This window comes from Globicephala melas, chromosome 4 (assembly GCF_963455315.2).
Source record: "Globicephala melas chromosome 4, mGloMel1.2, whole genome shotgun sequence".
In the NCBI taxonomy this organism is placed as follows: Eukaryota; Metazoa; Chordata; class Mammalia; order Artiodactyla; family Delphinidae; genus Globicephala; species Globicephala melas.
In genome coordinates, this window is record NC_083317.1 from 12257723 (window position 1) to 12276848 (window position 19126).

The 19126-nt window shown below is 40.0% G+C and overlaps 1 protein-coding gene across 12 annotated transcripts in view; it reads left to right on the forward strand.

Annotated features, from left to right (window-relative positions):
* Positions 1-19126, forward strand: part of SYNJ1 (synaptojanin 1) — an 89120-nt gene that overhangs the window by 19098 nt on the left and 50896 nt on the right. For all 12 annotated transcript variants that reach the window (XM_060297836.1, XM_060297838.1, XM_060297837.1 and 9 more), the window contains 7 exons: positions 4416-4502; positions 6365-6632; positions 9633-9858; positions 10635-10718; positions 15513-15574; positions 16717-16813; positions 18167-18336. In XM_060297836.1, the coding sequence (XP_060153819.1) occupies positions 4416-4502; positions 6365-6632; positions 9633-9858; positions 10635-10718; positions 15513-15574; positions 16717-16813; positions 18167-18336 (994 nt within the window). The remainder of the gene's footprint in view (positions 1-4415; positions 4503-6364; positions 6633-9632; positions 9859-10634; positions 10719-15512; positions 15575-16716; positions 16814-18166; positions 18337-19126) is intronic.

Sequence of the window (19126 nt, forward strand, 5' to 3'; positions counted from 1 at the left end):
AAAAACATGTTATAGGCTCATCTTGTCCCTGCCCTTCCCCTGGAATTAGCTGTCCGAGGAGTCCTAGTTCCTTTTAGTGGAGAATGGTATTAGAAGGCAAGGTCTGGGTGCTAGGTGTGCTGTTTGTTATTGGAGTATTGCTGGTTGTGGTCCTGTCAATGGCTAGAGCTAAGGAGAACATGTAAGTGTATATGATATGCATACGTAGTTATACCCACCCATTTATATCTGTGTCAGTCTGTCTCACTAGAAAACTGTGAGTTCATACTGGTAACTCCAATTCTGATCAGCACTGCAGTGTCCTTTCTAGTTTTCTCTCTTTCCATGTTTGCAGTTCCCTTCTCTGACAGTGAGAAGCCTACTCCTGTGGTCTTTGATCATTCCCCTGTGCATAACCACTCTCCTGTTGCCGCTGCAGCCTCCTCCACCGTGTGGCTGCCTTCTTCACCCCAGTGGGGCTCCAGCACCCTGCCTGGGGCTCCCTCCAGTGCACCCTGCCTTCTCATCCTGTGCCAGGCCACTCCTACTGTCTCTGGATGGACACCACCCTCCTCACTCAGACTTCATCTCCTGCCCGGCTGCTCCTCCCCCCAAGTGGATGCTTTCTTTCCCCACCTCTGGCTTCAACTCCATGAACAGGGCCACCCTTCTTACTCTACCTAGACTCTCACAGCCTGCAAAGGACCTCCTTCCATCCACCCCAAACCTTTGAAGCGTAAATGGAAAAATAGGTAATCATCTGCAGTCCTTAAATAAAAATATTTAAGAAGAAAACACTTGGTTTTCTTTTATGAAATTGGAAGTGTCTAGAGATAAACGTTCATATGGCTCTGAAATTGCATTCACCAGTTCATTGAACATAAATTACTGAACCCCTCCTGGGTGCCAGGCACTGAGCTAGGTCACCGGGGATAGGACGGCGAGCTAGACAAAGCCCCTTCCCTCATGAAGCTGCATTCTCTGACTCTGTTTAAGCTTAAACAGGTTAGTAGCAACTTAGTAATCTCTCTAAGCCTGTTTCCTCATGTCAAGTGGAAGTAGTCACAATTCTGCTCATGGGGTGCTTGTGGAAATTGAATAACACATGAAAAATACCTAGCCCAGTAACTAGTTAGCTACTGTCGTGATCATCACAGAAACAATATACAAGTACCTCAGCTAAAATAATATTCATCACTCTAAAAAAATCATTTAAATTTTTCATTTAATATTTTGAGGGGAAACCAAAAAAATTCCTGGCAGGGAAGATGAAATCTCATCTATTCTTTGAATCTTTTTTTTTTTCTTTTAGCATACTTTTATCTAAGAATATGCACTTTAGTTTAAATTGTGTGTTTAAATGTGTCCTGTTTCTTGAGCCTCAGAATATAATACAAGAGCACAAATAACCAGGCAACATGACATTTGTCTGCATGTTTGTATCAGGTGACAGTCTAATAGATGGGTCTTCTTTGGGCCTGAAAGACATGGTAGATTCATATGTTTGGAGCACAGTTAATGAAAAGGTAATTATTATGCATTATTAGAGAGAGAACATTTTGTTGCAGGATAATTTGTTATAAAATGACTTTCTCTTTTCTAAGGGAAGGTGATGACTTAATATTAAAAATATATTTTCTTTTTAACCCTTACTAGCTGCTGGTATTGGAACCCAACTGGTTGCTGCTAAACTGATAGATACATCTAGTAATGTCTATATTATTCTACCAGTGATAGTATTTGAAATGCATGTAACATGTAACCTGTAAAACTCTGGAATAGTATTTGCCCTGGAAGCCATGCCTTCTGTCATCAGAGATAGCAAGCCTCTCTAAGGTTTGCTTTTGTACATGTGGTACTCTTAACAAGGCAGTATTTAGGGGAAGAAGTTCCTGTTTTTCTTTATAAAATATTAAAATTTATGTTGTGATGTTTTCTAGCTGTGTTCCTTGTCACTGAATGTTAGGAGTAACTGTTCCTAAATATATAGTGCAGTAATAATCATAGGAACTCTAGGAATGCAGAATGAAGTTCAAATCCCCGTAACTTCAGTGGCTTGGTGAAATCTTCCTCACTCCTTAACTTCATACTGGGTGGTTTGATAAAGATAAAGACCTACCCCTAATAATGAACATACTAGAAAATTGTGACAGTATCGGCTAATTGAGTGACTGAGTCCTTCAGTCTTATAAGGCCTGTGCTGCCAGCTAGCAGAGCACAGCTCATTCGAAGGCAGAAATGGGATAACTAGGAAGAAGCAAGCATAAGAGTAGATGGTCTGAAAAGAGGTGAGGCAGGCAGAGAAAGTGAGCTGGTCTGTAGAACCCTGGAGAAGAGCTTCAAAACAAAGGAAAAGAGCTCTAATGCAGAGTACTATGGGTTATTAGGAAAGCAGTAGACTGAGAAGATAGCCATTTTGTTGGCCATAAAGGTCGACAGAGAGGGACTTCCCTGGTGGTGCAGTGGTTAAGAATCTGCCTGCCAATGCAGGACACACGGGTTCAAGTTCTGGTCTGGGAAGATCCCACCTGCCGCAGAGCAACTAAGCCCATGTGCCACAACTACTGAGCCTGTACTCTAGAGCCCGCGAGCCACAACTGCTGAGGCTGCAGACCACAGCTACTGAAGCCCGTGTGCCTAGAGCCCATGCTTCGCAACAAGAGAAGCCACCGCAATGAGAAGCCCATGCACTGCAATGAAGAGTAGACCCCGCGGGCTTCCCTGGTGGCACAGTGGTTGAGAGTCCGCCTGCCGTTGCAGGGGACACAGGTTCGTGCCCCGGTCCGGGAAGATCCCACATGCCGCGGAGTGGCTGGGCCTGTGAGCCATGGCAGCTGAGCCTGCGTGTCCGGAGACTGTGCTCTGCAACGGGAGAGGCCACAGCAGTGAGAGGCCTGCGTACCGCAAAAAAAATAAAAGAGTAGACCCCGCTTGCCTCAACTAGAGAAAAGCCCGCGTGCAGCAATGAAGACCCAACGCAGCCATAAATAAATTTTAAAAATGTACTATAATTCTGTATCAGAATGTAATTTATTAGAATTTATAACATACTATCGTTCATGTACAGATCATAGAGGAATGGGGAAAGGGAAAAGGGGTAAGTGCAAGAGATAAGAGGTAAATGAGGAGTAAACCAGTCAGCTAAGAGGTGAGTTGGTGGGTTGTGGGTAGGGAGTGGATAAGGGAAGGCAGTAAAGAAGAAAAGAACTGGAAGGGAAAGGATAGAATGAGAAAGAGGCTCATACCTTTCCAGATTTGTAGACCTTAGAATGTAGTATTTGTACTCGTCCATTGAGTTACTAGCTGTGGTTTATGTTTCTTTGGTTCTGTGTTCAATTTTTAATAAGTGTATTTGCTAGGAACTAGGCATTTTCCTTTAAAGCTTCAGGATTTGTTTTTTTGTTTGTTTTGTTTTGTTTTTTCTGAATAGAATAACCACAACAGCCTGTCCTAGGGAAATTATTCTGTGCGTTATATTCATTAGCAGATAACATTAACTTCATAGCAGGAGAAATAAATCCAGACAAAGGCCAGAATGACGATTTCCCCCCTGCTAGACTCTGTGGTCAAGTATTGCCATTAGCTTTCATTATTTAAACGTTAGTAGCCTTTTGTGCGTCAAGCACTGTTCTAAGTGTTAGGGATGAAAGGATGAATAGGACAGAATTCCTGCCTTCAAGGAGCAGGCTGGCTAATGAGAAGGACAAGCAATGAGTATATTTTAAATGTTTGGGCAGCGTGAAGAGGGAGCTCTGTGAAAGACCTGTGCCTGGAGGAGTAAAGAAAGGTTTCCAGAAAGTGATTTTGTGCCTGTGTTTTTATAGGGTGAATAGAATTTTGCCAAGAGGCAAAGGTTGGGTATAGAGTCTTTCAGGCAGAAAGCCAGATCGCTGTGCAAAGGTGCAGAAATGTAAAAGACCATGCTTGGGCCATAGTGATAGTTTAATATGATTGGAGCCTAAGATGCAGGGGGTGGGAAGGAGAGGAGAGTTATGAAGAATGAAGCAGAAAGGGTATGTTGAGGCCAGATTCTGGAAGACTCTTTGTTAAGGAGTTGGGTGTTGTCCTATAGGGGATATCATAACAGAGAGTGTTCCTGGTATTAGAGTAGGTGAACAGATCAGTGGAACAGAGAAGAAAATTCAAAAGCAACCTCCAAAACATACGAATATTGTTAAAGGTAGTACTTCAGATCTTTAGGAGAGGATGGATTAGGGAATAGATGGGGCTGGAGTAACTTGTTAATTCTTTGGGAAAAACTGTTAATTTACTGGTTTGAAAAAATCTTTTATGCGATGCATTTATGTTAAGAATATCAGGTTTAGATTTGGACATTTTTGCTTGAAACTCTGGCTTTATAGCTAAATAGAATCTGATGTTTCAGGTCCTTTTTCTTACCCTAAAACTTTTATTTATTGATTGATTGATTTTTATAGCATCAGCAGAAAAAGAAGCAATCAAGAGTACATACTCCAAAGTTCTCGATGCCTATGGACTTTTAGGTGTTTTACGATTAAATCTTGGTAAGTAGTCGATATAATTGATCTATTTTTTTCGTTTCTGTTTTTGTAATTCTAAGGATTTGAGAGAGACATCTATTTCAGACTCTATATCTGAGCTATAAGTGTGGTAACAGCTTTTAAACCTTAATTAAGCTAATCTTGAGATAATGCTTCTTGCCCGAAAAGGCATGCTACATGCTGGTGCTCTTGTGATTTTAAGTTCCAGAGACAGCGTCCTATTTGAACACTTTAAGAGACTGGTATCAGTTGTCAAAAGAGAAAATCAGGGCATTGCCCTTTTTCCTTGTTTCAGTGCATTTAGGAAAAGATGTCTTAGTGGGAACCACACACTGATTTCCCTGGTTTATAGTGGAAAAGACATCTGCTTTGTATTCAAAAGGTCTCAGTCGAGCCTGTGTCTGCTACCTAGTGTCACCATGGGCTGCAAAGTAACCTTTATGATTCTATAACGGTGTGACTCGGAGCGTGGCCCAAGGACTGGTTACGTTCCATAAACTGTTTTGTTATTGGTCTGGATGAGAAGAGAAGCCAGCACCATCGTGCAAATCAACACATGGCTTCCTTCATTGATAAAGTCTTACTATGGAGAAAAAAAGAAGTCAGCGAAACCAAATGGTAAACTTAGTGATACCATTTTCTGTTCTAGGAGAAGCACCTTTTCTCACCATGAACTGGTACCTGTGAACTGGTTCATGGGGCATACTTTGAGGAGCTCTGGTCTATCAAATGGAGATTTGCCATATGTTTTGAATCTATCACGTGTAAAGTACTGTGCCTAGCTCTTAGCTAATACTGTCTTGGGTCATCCTCGCAGTCCAGTGAGATTTGTTTTAATCTTATTTTCTAAGGGTGGATATCTCAGGTTGGTTATGTTAACACAGTGAAGTTGGTCTGGATAATAAGTAGTGGAGGAGCCAAGGCGCAGGGTGCTTCTGCCTACGTTAAAGCCCACGTTCAAAGTACACCACTGCTGGTGGTTAAGAATCCGCCTGCCAATGCAGGGGACACGGGTTTGAGCCCTGGTCCGGGAATATCCCACATGCCGCGGAGCAACTAAGCCCGTGTGCCACAACTACTGAGCCTGCGCTCTGGAGCCTGCAAGCCGCAACTACTGAAGCCTGCGTGCCTAGAGCCCGTGCTCCGCAACAAGAGAAGGCACCGCAGTGAGAAGCCCGCACGCTGCAATGAAGAGTAACCCCTGCTCACCGCAACTAGAGAAAGCCCGTGCAGAGCAACAAAGACCCAACACAGCCAAAAATAAGATTAATTAATGAATTAAAACAAACAAAAAAACCAAAGTACACCACTGCTGAATTCCACCTTCATACCCATTGCACAGAATTTTTGTCAAAACTAGATGAAAAAATCCCTGAGTTTTTTATAAGCCAAATTGCTTTATAAATTGTTTCCAAGGACTTTTTGTCCACATAGCAGCAGCAGCAGCTCACATTTATGTGCCATTTTTTCAACCTTACCATTTACACAGAACTCTCACATTCATTGTCTTGTCTGAACTTCCTAACAGTCTTAAAGGAAAGGTAGGGAAGATAACGCATATATATTTTTTTAATTTGATAAATCTTGCATACCCTTCAATTAAGTAGAGGAACAGTTTCATAAATGTGAGATTATTCTGTTAATGTTTAAATGCTTCATTATACTGAATGTATCTAAACAAGGATTTTTTCCCCTAACTTTTGCCAAAATCTAGTTGTGAACTTAAACATGTCTATGATAAACTTAAAATAACCACAAGGCCAGATTTTCAAACATGGAGACACAAGAAGGAAGGCGGAAGAAACTTTGAATAGCTTAAAAAACATTGGGACTTTTCATCCAATTAAAGTCTTTGGTTTTTGCAGGTGATACTATGTTACATTATCTGGTCCTTGTCACTGGATGTATGTCTGTTGGAAAAATTCAAGAATCTGAAGTTTTCCGAGTTACTTCCACTGAATTTATATCACTACGAATCGATTCTTCAGATGAGGATCGCGTTTCAGAAGTGCGAAAAGTGTTGAATTCAGGAAACTTCTATTTCGCATGGTCTGCATCTGGAGTCAGTTTGGATCTGAGTCTTAATGCCCATCGTAGCATGCAAGAACATACAACCGATAATAGATTTTTCTGGTGAGTTCATATTACATTTTTCCCTTTGTAATCACGTGCTGTGCAACATAGAAGGTTGAACAGTTATTTCCAGAGATAGCAGCAGTGGGCATTGCCCATTGAGCACACCGCTCTTTCCTGCTGCAGTATCCTCAGCAGAGCATAGCAGGCATCCACTGTCATTTTTTAAAAGTTGTCATGTGATGTGAAACCCATTTACTCTCCCTGATCTAGACTGACCTTCCATTTCAGACATATATTTAAAATATTTATTTTAAAATTAGGAACGAATTAATTGTAATACAATTGCGTTACTCACGTCCACTGTTCTTAGTTTTGAGGTCTTGTCTCTGGCAGCATTGCCTTTCTAAGCCCACATTCCCTTATTATTTTTAATTTTAAGGTTGTAAGTAGATGATCTTGATTCAAGAGCAACCGACTACGAGGAAGTAGTACGCTGGGATAAAGTTTAGTACTGTAATAAAATAAGACTTAATAAAACTTACCATAATAAAATATGTAACTGTGCCATGTTTCACGATTATGCGTAAGTGTGCTGTATTGTAAGTAAGCACTAATGGGGGCAGGGCCCACATGACTGTAATTAGTACCACTTTACTGGAGCAGACCAGATTTCTAGTATAGCTGTTCTCTTGTCCACAGTCAGCATCGATGTTGACTTTTTTCCTTAACACAACGGACAAATTTTATTTCATTTGTTTACTTATGTTATAAGGCCAAAGTCCGGGCCTCTCTGCTCTCGGTCTCCCTCAGTAGTTCAGATTCAGGGTGTTTCCTCCTGTATACTTTCCCTCCCACTTTCGCTATCTGCCATTATGGTCCTGGAGAAGGCCCTGGGTGTTAGAGGGCTTAAAGTCAACAACCTTAGGACAGGAAGCTAACTTCAGAGCAATAGCTTGGTCACCTTGTAGATCACATGGAAGTATCTTTGCCCAGAGGAGTGGCATGGGGGAGCAGAGAGGGCAGAGTGAAAAGGGCTTTGGAGCACTGTAGTCAGGGGGTGGGGTGTGGTGGGGAGGTCAGTGGGACAGATGAGTGGACGGAGTCCTGTCTGCTTGTGTCAGCCCTACACTTTTCTGATGGAAGAGACATTGAAGATTCTGCAAAAGGTAACGGTGTTGCAGCTGGACTTAGGGCAGCTATCCTTACCTTTTCCCCCCTGCTCATTCTTACCCAAAATTTCCTTGATTGAGAGAGAAAAGTTTTCCTGCCATAATTAGAAGTCCAGGCAGGTGCAGATGCATTGGCTGAATGGTCAGCAGTCCAGAACATCACTAAGTTTAATCAGTGGGAATAATTCATGTATCCTTTCATTCAATTATGGCTAGAGTTGGGGCAAATTTAGATAACAGATTGAAGGGTTTATCCAGCAGGAGACAGGCTGAGCGAAGGGGACGCTGAAATGCCAAAGGTGAGTGTTGCTCGTTTTACAGTTTCTACAGTTTTGCTAAGGATTGGATACTGGAGCTTCACTTAGTATAGAAAAACGAAAGCTCTTAGAACTCATTGTGCTACCCTTGCAGCTTATTAGTAGGAGTATTTTCCAGGATACAGCCAAGTAAGTTTTGTAGCCAGAGAGTAGCAACTTCCTCCATTGGAGATTTGAGGCTGCTGCCAGTCGAGAGTCAGGTGTAAATTTAAACAATCAAAACAGCAAGGCATTGACTGTAAAGAAAAATGAAGACTGACAGCAGAGGGAGAAACTCTACCTGAACAAATGTATGGATCCCGCTCCTATTTAAATGGGGGACCTCTGCTAGGACAGGGGCCTCAGCTGTGGTGTCTGGACAGACTGGGTCACAGTTTGAGCTTTGCCTCAGATCAATGTAGATAATAGTAAGCGTGGAAGCTTACGTCCTCTTTTGAAATTAATGGCGGTCATTGGATTTAATGTTATCCTCCGAGTAATCCTACTACTCATCGCCATTCCAGTATGCTTTCCTGAGCGGGTGAGAAGGGCTGGGGTTGTAGCTGGTTTTCCAGGGCTGCACGTGGCCACCACCTGTTTTCTCTCTCCTACAGCTGTCACTTGAGGAGGGGGTTGGGGACAACTGCTCCAGCCGCGTTGCTGTGTATTCTTGGTATTAATGGCCCTAAGGCGTCAAGAAAACGCTGTGACATTGTTTTTATACCTCTTAAGACAACAAGATAGTGCAAAGCACTTAAGAAAGATTTCCGCTTAGATTGGTAGTTTTAAAACTCAGAGAACTAAGCTTCAGTATTCTAGAAACTTCACTTTTGTAAGGCACCTTTTTATCTGAAAGTACCAGATAGAAAGTTTTTCTTCACAACAGTATATTTGCTTTGGTGGTAGGTTGGTGAGGAGCTTCACGTGTTTGCTGTTGGAGGAATAAGGTTTGGACAGAGCCCCTGAGGCGGTCAGCAGGATGAGAAGATGGCCGGCGTGGCAGGACCCCAGCCCCTCAGCCCTGCTTTAGCCGTAGCAACTCTGCTTTTATGTTTCCTGATCACCAGGCTTCTGCGTGTTCGTTTGAACAAAACTCTTTGCCCCAAAAAAGTTTGGCAACCAGGCCCCATCCGTTATCTAGAATGTAAAAGTATTTGGAGCAGTGGAAAACTCTAGACATGCATTAATACGGTAACCACTAGCCCTTCTGGCTGTTTAAACTTAAATTAATTAAAATGGAGCCTTATAAAAGTCAAGCCTTAAGTAGAGCCTTCTAAAGTAGGGTGGGGATGTGTGTATGAAACCCTTTTTTGGAACAAGTGATAAATACATTATGAATAAAGACATAAGAGAAATGGGGCCCAGATTCTAAAAACATAGAATGTATGCTGCTTTTCTATGGACCATAGATCACATGTCCAAGGATCTCATTTTGTAGCCCTATCTTCCAATCCCTGCCATAGTAAATGTAAATGAATTGATTTATTTTTGGTGCCTTTTAATGTGCATGTTCCAGGAGCAACATTTTGAAATGTACGCTGTGAGTCGTCCAGTGCTCATTACGCTAATGCAATTACTTCTTTTTCTGTTAGGAATCAGTCTTTGCACTTGCATCTCAAGCACTATGGTGTGAATTGCGATGACTGGTTATTACGCCTCATGTGTGGCGGAGTAGAAGTCAGAACAATTTATGCTGCTCATAAACAGGCAAAGGCTTGCCTCGTTTCCAGGCTAAGCTGTGAACGAGCTGGGACCAGGTTCAATGTCCGGGGAACAAATGATGATGGTCACGTCGCCAATTTTGTAGAAACAGAACAGGTATATGTTTATATTGCTTAATTCATGTATTAGGGGAGGGGCACAGAGAATAGTACGATAACAGATTTTTATTGATTCAGAACTCATTTCGACATCTGTAATGTCGTTTTATGGTTGTTCTTGGCTACTTATTAGCCTTAAGAGAGGATTCCCAAAAACAAACTTATTTAGCCATGGCTCTTCAAGTAAGTAACAAAACTTTTTGCTAATCAGCATGGCATTGCCAGTGTCATACGTTTTAGTATTGAATTTAAAATCCTCAATTATAGAGCCAGACAGCTTAAGAAAAGTGTGTTTTGATGAAATTAAGTCAAACCCAACTCTTAAAGCTAGGTATGTAGTACCATTAAAATGAAAAGTTATAATATTTTTGACTATGAAACTATGTAATTGTAAATTCAGGCGATGCCCCCGGTCCATTTCAGATCTTCAAATTAGTTTTTGAAAAATAGAAAAAGCTAAAGAAGAAAAATGAACTCTGAAGGTGTATGTATAAAACATTGAAATTCAAAAGGAATTCCTTTTTAAAAGTTGTAATTCTTATGCTTCTATAGTCACGATTTTCTTGGTTAATGTATATAGAAGAACTATCACTAGTTGAAAAAAGAATCCAACTTATTTAGTGGCCTATTGGATATTTTGTTAGGATCGTTTGTATATGAGAGATTGGTCATGAGATATAACTGGCGTGCACTAGAAGTTAGGAAACTTGTCGTTTGCTGTAGAGGTAACAGCTTCGTCTGTGGAAACATTTTACCCATTATTTTTCTCTGTAGGTTGTGTACTTAGATGACTGTGTTTCTTCCTTCATACAAATCCGGGGGTCTGTCCCATTGTTCTGGGAGCAACCAGGGTTGCAGGTATGCGTTTTGACATTCAGGTTTTTTTTCTCTTGAGAACTTTCCATATTTTCTAAAGTTTCAGGATAGTTTATCAGTTCATTTGATAGTTCTACTACTCAGTCTAATAATATTAGCTAGATCCATAAATGAGGATCCAAGTACAGAGGTCCTGGAATTGTTCTAGTTATTTTTTCCTTTAATGTTCTTTTAAATATCCATAGAAATTCAGCTCCCATATTTAATATTAAAATTTTGACGTTTTCATGGCACACTGATTTTCAAAGTGTTTCTGTGCTTACTATCTCAGTATCTTAGTGTATAACAATTTAGTCTCTGTAGGTAGAAAAATGTAGTAGTTAAAACAAAGCTTCTGAAACCAGACTTCTCAGTTTGAGCCCTTACTTACCACTACTAGTTTTGTGATCTTGGACAAGTGATTTAACCCCTTTGTGTCTCAGGTTTCTTATCTGTAACATGGGAATAATATTAGTAGTTCCTACTTCTTAGGTCTTAGGGTTCTTATGAGGATGAAATGGAAAGTGCTTAGAATAGTAACTGGCACACACAGTCAGCACTAGGTAAGGGTTAGCTATTGTTGTTAATAAGAATATATCTGCTACTGAAATTTTACTTTGTAATTTGTAGTGACTTGTCATCTTGAATATGTTCTCTGTTTTGCTTTCTGATCTTTTTTTCCTAAACTTTCCTTTGTTGATTAAATGTAAGATTTTTTTTCACCTAAGATCATAATACTGGATTGCCCATAGTAGTGTGATTTTGCATTTTATTTTTACTCAAACATGTTTAGTTCTGAAAGTGTTAAATTATATTCATTTTAGGCTTCTGGTATATAATGTGTAGTAAATTTTGTGCCTCAGTCTACAGTATTGAGAAAACAGAAAAAAAAAAAATCTTGCCTCCATTTAGTTCACAGTTGTATCTCTCTTATTCTAGGATGGTTATTGTGGAGGAGAATTGCAGACCACTTGAACCTTTTCAGTAAGGCAGTTTATTCAAGACAGGCTAAGAATTAACAAGGATTAATACTTGTGCTGCTTTGCTAAAATTCCTGAGTTCTCGTTAAGACCAGTTTAACTCATGTGGGTTTTATCTTTGGCATATAGGCGTAACTTAAATAGATACATTGCTCCCCAAGTCTCTCTTGGGAAAGAATACCCGCCCTACCCCACTTCTCCAAACTTTTTGTGACCAGAGGAGGGTGTTTGGAATATTTGCTTTAAGAAATTTCTAAAACCCTGTTTTGATGCAAGGTAAATGCTTTTGCTCTAGAGACAGGCTAGTATAAGAGATTGTAATAGCCTATTTATAAGCCCTCTGTTTACCTGCTTTCTGTGCTATTAGGAAGTCCAGAATTACAGTGTTTGGCTATTCAGTAAGGTTGGATCCTGAGTAGTTACACTGAGGGATCCTCCTGGGGTGGGACTTCCTTCCGGCTTCCTTCTGTGTTCTGGGGCCTGTCCACACAAGTAGTCTGGCTGGATAATGTCATTTGATTATGGGCTGAAAACTACAGATTTTTAAATCTTGCCTTTCTTGATGGAGATAGTGATTTTTGAGACATCAAGGCAGTCCAGCAGTTCTGCCAAATCATCACTGAGCTGGCCTGTTGTCTCAGGTTGGGTTGAGGATTGGGTCAGTAGTTCCCAGTTATTTAGCTTAGTAGTTTTTAAAGCCAGCCTTTCTTTGAACAGGGATGGATCCATTTCATGAGTATCTTTTATCATTTCCCCACCATTCTAAAAGAGTAGGAATAGAGGAATGAAAATAATAGATATTGCTTTTAAAAAAATAAAAATATCAAGACCCCAAGTTCATTTTCTCATAGAAGACAAATAAGGACTTTTGACTTAGGGTGGCTGTAAATGGTCGTTAGGTGTCCTGTGTGTTCTCGGGACTGGAATTTATTGTTGGGAATCCTTGAAGTTAGTGTTGCCTAGTGAGATGTCGCACTTCACAAGTCACAGACAGAGAATCCTCAGGCAGTTGTCCCTTGTTCTACCTCTTTTCGTCCATGAATAATTCCTCTCAGGTTCTTAAAATATTTTAAAGGAATCTTTGGAAGTGATTTTAAAATGCAGATTCATGGCCTCAACTTCACTTGAATCTTTTTGAAAGATGCAACTTGAATCAACTTGAATCTTTTTGAAAAGATTCAAAAAAAGAATCTTTTGGAATTGGGCCAGGAATCTGCATTTTAATTTGAGTGGTTAAGTTAACCACTCAAATTAGAGAACTTGTGCTGTACTGGATCCTTTCCTGCCGCCCTTGCGGCGTATCCAGCCCTGCCTGCTCCAGCGGCCAGTCCTGAGCCAGCAAGGCGGCCCTGTGACGCTTAGCCCCAGCTTTCTCCTAGGTCTTGGGACTTTCTCTTTCTTTTCATCTCCACTCCTGTCATCTCAGTTAAGGTCTTCATAATTCCTTCTTGCCTGGAAGATTCTCACAGTTTTCTAACTGGTCTCCTCCCTGCTTTCTGGCCATTCTTACCACTTTTGATCTATTTCACTCAGCAGATCTGTGCACCCGTTTCTTCGTGTTCTGGCTTCCTCTACTTATCTGGCTTCATGCCTGGCTGTTTCTAGCAAGAATCCTCTGCTCCCCAAACGAAGGTTTGTTGTCCTTCAGTAGCCGACTCAGATCTCGTGGAATGGATTCCGGTCACTCCTCCACACTGATCTCTTCATGAAATCCTTAAGTTCTTCTATACGTGTATTATTCTGTACACATTAGGTGTATATAGTCTTGTATCCTATGAGAAATTCAAAGACTGTAGTGATGCTTCAGAGAGAGCTTGCAATCTGTTTGGGGAGACAGGCCTTTTATGGAAAAGATAAACATCAGTATCAATTAGTTCGAGGCATCATAAGAGTTGTCATAAGGTGCTGCCCAGGTAAGAGTGATATTTCAAGTGCTGGCAACTCACTCATTTTACTTATGATTTCCTTTTTTTGAAGGTATTTAGCATTTATAATTTGTAGTGTTCCTCTGATACTATATCATTACATTATATTATAGCCTATATTAGTCTTAAAAATGGTAAGCATCATGAGATTTATGCCTGGCGTGGTGTGGCACATTGAATATTTGGTTGAATTGAAGTTTCAGAAGTATGTGAACACGAAGCAATACTATTGTCAGAAGATGATGTTCCATACCACCCAATGAAATGGTTTTCTAAAAATACCTTTGATGTAACTTTTTTTTTTAATGGGGTAAATTTATGGTTATTTAAAGCCTTAAAACTTTTATCACCATTGACATAACTTTTTTATTATAGAATTTTTTTTTAACATTGGGTAATAAAACCTAGTCTAGTCTAACCAACAGATTGCTGTAAGTGTTATGATGTGTAGCTAATTGTGTATATGCGTTGGGGAGCAGACAGTAGGGAACCAGCACAGCCGTTACCTAAAAAACATGAGAAAACTTGTATTTTTTTCACCTTCTTAACAGTTGAGAGTACTGTGCAAGATAAATGTTAATGAATAAACAAAATGCTAAGTCTTGAACTTTTATAGTATAGGCAATTACCTGAGAGGACTCCAAAGAGAAAGTTTTCTGCCGCCTAAAATGCTTAAAGTCCTGGAGCACACATCTTTCAAAATTTAAGATTTTATGCAGTCTGTTAAGCACTAGAAAATGAAATGGAATATAGATGTGACATTTGGCTAATCAATTTCTTACTAAGAATAAAAAGCACTAAAGAGAGAATCCACTGATTTCTCAGGACAGTCATTCAGTTGTCTCATCAGATCAGGAGGGGTAATGCTGAGTGGATGATAATACTGTTAATTCAGTTTTGAACTGAATTGGATGGGCATATTAGTGCTTATTTTCTAGTTTTATTTGTCCAACTGCATGACTGATTTGGCAGCCCTCCTCCCACGCTGCCTTTAAAGTCACTTTGTTCACAGATTAGCAAGAACGAATTCTGGGGAACTTTGATCCCAAAGTCTCAGGGAAATGTTTAAAAGTGAAATTCAGGGAAGGAATCTGGTCTCACTGCTGTACATCTTCTTGGCATCTGTTATACCTTTCTCAATTCTGCCTCATCTCTCTGTTGCTTTCCTATAGGAGAAAAGAAAAACTGTAACAAAACACAATCGCTAGTTATTTTCCATCTTGTTTAATTCTCTTAACCCAGATTTTCTGATTCTGCAAAATGTGCTGTAACTGTAGTTGTGTGCCTGAGAGATTGACTTGGAAAGTCTGTTTTTCCAGGAACAATATTTTTAATTTGTAGGATCTTTGGGTGAGGGAGGAGTGAACAGAGTATTCAGCATAACAGAGAAAAAAAGAATATGTAGACATTGCACTTGTCCGCAGCCCGGAAGAGTAGGAATTTTTGTCAGGAGGCCTGAATTGTCATGCGAATCTTTTTTGAAATGAATGCTGTTGCCCTGAGAGGACAAGTTTATTCACTTGGCTGTATTCGGTTTTTTATTGCCCAAATGGCAATATCGGTTGACATATGAAGGGCACGTAATTTGAGCTTAAAACAAGGTAATGTATGTGAAAGCACTCTTAAAAATATCTTACATAAATAAGAATCCTTGTTAGTTTACAAGTGTTTCATAATGGTCTAACTTCTAGTTCTTTTTTTGTGAGGTTGTGTTTTAAAAAATAAAAGGGATGAGAACCTCCTAGAACTTGTTTTTTAAAGAATATCATGAATGGCAATCACTCAGCTCGCTACTGGGTGTTTAGCAAATGCATTGTTACATACTGTAAACAATATTTCTTTTGTCTACATGTTGGCTTTTGGTATGGTTACACATATTTTTCTTATCTTAGGTGGGATCTCATCGTGTTCGTATGTCAAGGGGGTTTGAAGCCAATGCACCTGCTTTTGACAGGTAAGACTGATTATTTTTACATAGTGCTGTAGGTTTTGATATTGCTAAGCAGTGAGACTAGTTCTAATTGTATTTACTGATTCATTTCAGCTTTTTTGGCTCTAAGGAAAATTTCTTCTTGACTCCTAATTTAACTGGAGGACAGTGACACTTACTGTTATGAATTCTAGGGGTGGTAGCACTAGGTGTGTGGGTCTTGTCGTCTGGGCCTTAAAACTACCTCTCACCGGTGCGCTGTCCAGTACGGTAGTTACTAGCCGCCTGTAACTCTTGAGCATTTGAAATTGACTAGGCCGGATTGAGATGTGCTGTAGGTATATAATATATACTGGATTTGAGACTTAGTGCAAAAAAAATGCAAAATACTTTATTGATATTTGTTTTATATATCAATTATATGTAGAAATGATATTTTAGCTGTATTGGGTTAAATAAAATATATGTAAATTAATTTCCTCCTTTGATGTTTACTTTTTTCATATGCCTTCTAGAAAATTTTAAATTTTGTCTGTGGCTCATATTACATTTCCTTTGGACAGCATTGCTCTCTAGCTTCTGGAATGGTTAGAAGCTAGAGAAAATAAAGGCTTCTATTTGGGATCTCTTTTCCTTAAGGCTAGAGCTATTAAGGAGGTCTCTCTGAGTACTCACGGAGTGTGTGATGGCCTCATGTGTGAGGTGCAGCCCTACGCCCTCTGCCCTTGCTGCCTTCCCACCAAAGCTGGGTGGCTCGTGTTTTCCGTGGCTGTCTAGCTTCAGCCTCAGGGTGGAGAGGGATCTAGATGATGCCAACAGCTCGAGCATAGGTGGGAGTTTGTCAGAGAGGAAATTGCATTGAGTTTTTATAAATTCAGAGTTTTGAGACTGGGTGGAATGGATTTGTATCCAGTTTTGCCAATTGTATGAGTTGAGGGGCTTCCCTGGTGGTCCAGTGGTTAAGACTCCGCACTTCCACTGCAGGGGGCTTGGATTCGATCCCTGGTAGGGGAACTAAGATCCCACATGCCACAAGGCACAGCCAAAAAAAAAGAAAGAATAAAATACTGCCACGTGGGTCCTGTTTAATAATGGGTTCCTGTTTATTGAAAAAGGTTTTTGGCTTGTCATTTGACATACGTTTATTTCCTTTCTTTCTTTAATAGGCATTTTAGAACACTTAAGAATTTATATGGTAAACAAATAATAGTAAATTTGCTCGGATCTAAGGAAGGGGAACATATGCTAAGTAAGGCTTTCCAGGTAAGTGTGATCATTTTTTTCTTCTGTTCTGGCCCATGGACACCTAGAATGGTATTTTTAAATAATACAATAATCAGATTCTTCCAGGAAGTAAATTACTTCCTAGAAAAAGATTGGGTACTTGTTGGAACCATTCATTCTTTGGGGCAATTAGGTAACAGTTTAGGATAATCTTGCTGAAATTGGGATTATGGAAAGCTTTCAAGGCAATTGACCCTGTTTTCTAATCTGCTTATTTATGTTGTAGAGAAGCAGAAGGATACCCTCCCCCTAAAAAATGCTTGTCTGTCACTGGCATAAAGATACCAGGCAGGGCTTCCCTGGTGGCGCAGTGGTTGAGAGTCCACCTGCCGATGCAGGGGACACGGGTTCGTGCCCCGGTCCGGGAAGATCCCACATGCCGCGGAGCGGCTGTGCCCGTGAGCCATGGCCGCTGAGCCTGTGCGTCTGGAGCCTGTGCTCCGCAACGGGAGAGGCCACAACAGTGAGAGGCCTGCATACTGCCAAAAAAAAAAAGATACCAGGCAGTTTCCTCCTTCATCTGTTCATCGTCTTGCCTATTTCCTAGAAACCATAGTCACTGTTTTAAACCTATGAAATGTTGAATAATGCATTTGTATACACACAAGACTTCTTGTACTGATGAGAGAAAATTTGAGAATTTTCATTAAATAAGAACCTAAAGAAATGTCTGACTTCTAAGGAAAAATATTTTTCATAAATGTTTATTGAGTCTGAATTGATATAAATTATAGTGTTACATAAGATTATAAACTTAAACAAAATGGTTAGAAAACATTTTCTAAAGTTTAAGCTAATGAAGTCCAAAATTAATTATTTGGCTATTTTGTTTTAATATTGTTAATAAACAACTTATACTTTAGAGAATGTGGTAAACTTTTTATGGTAAACTTTTGAAACGTTTGTATATATTGAAGGTATAGAAAAATGAATTTTTCAATGGGCTTTGTCTTAAAAAATAAGCTATTTTATTTTGAGATTCTGTAATATAAAGTCATTATATTTTTATGGTAAAAAATGAAACGCTGGTGGCTGGAAATCATTTTTCATTTTCTAAACCAGATGGGAATGTTATTTAAGTTCCCTGATATTAATCATGCCATACCCAATCTTTCCGGGATAGTATATGAGGTTTTAGGAAAAAGATGCCATAAGATATCAGCAAGTAATTTTCCATTTTACTGCCAGTGGCGATGAAAGCTTTGTGAGATTAGTAAGATTTCAAGGACCTGCTGAGATTTTCATTTAAAATGTAAAGTTCCATTTATAACAGTATATTGATAAGATCATATTTAGTTAACATTTAAATGAATATTTACCTTTTATTTTCAGAGTCATTTGAAAGCTTCTGAACATGCAACTGACATCCAGATGGTGAATTTTGACTATCATCAAATGGTTAAAGGAGGAAAGGCAGAAAAATTACATAGTGTTCTTAAACCTCAAGTCCAGAAGTTTCTGGATTATGGATTTTTTTATTTCAATGGAAGTGAAGTTCAAAGGTTTGACTGCTCTGTTTCTCTTTTCTTTAAATTGGGACTTTGCTATAATTTTATTTAATTAAATAAAATACCTTCCTTTATTTTACTTGATTTTAAGCTTGTTTTCCTTTCTTTCTAGTAATAGCTTACATTACTGGGTACATACCATGGGTCAAGCAGTACACTTAGTCTTTACAAGTATAATAACAATCGTAGAGATCAGTTCTTTTATTATCTCCATTCACATTTGAGGAAGCGGAGGCACAAAGCTATCATCTGCCCCAGGTCATATAACTAGGAAACGGTAGAGCTTGATTTATCTGGCTCCAGATCTCATGCTGCTATCTCTGAGGCTATTACATTTCTCTCTTAAAATTAATGTCTTAGGGGCTTCCCTGGTGGCGCAGTGGTTGGGAGTCCGCCTGCCGATGCAGGGGATGCGGGTTCGTGCCCCGGTCCGGGAGGATCCCACATGCCGCGGAGCGGCTGGGCCCGTGAGCCATGGCCGCTGAGCCTGTGCTTCCGGAGCCTGTGCTTCGCAGTGGGAGAGGCCACAGCAGTGAGAGGCCCACGTACTGCAAAAAAAAAAAAAAAAAAAAAAAAAAATTAATAATATTTCTTGGCTTCAGTAAGGATTATTATTATTATTTGGCTGTGTTGGGTCTTTGTTGCTGCATGCGGGCTGTCTCTAGTTGCGGTGAGCGGAGGCTACTGTTCGTTGTGGTGCGCGGGCTTCTCACTGCGGTGGTTTCTCTTGTTGCAGAGCACGGGCTCTAGGTACACGAGCTTCAGTGGTTATGCAAGCAGGCTT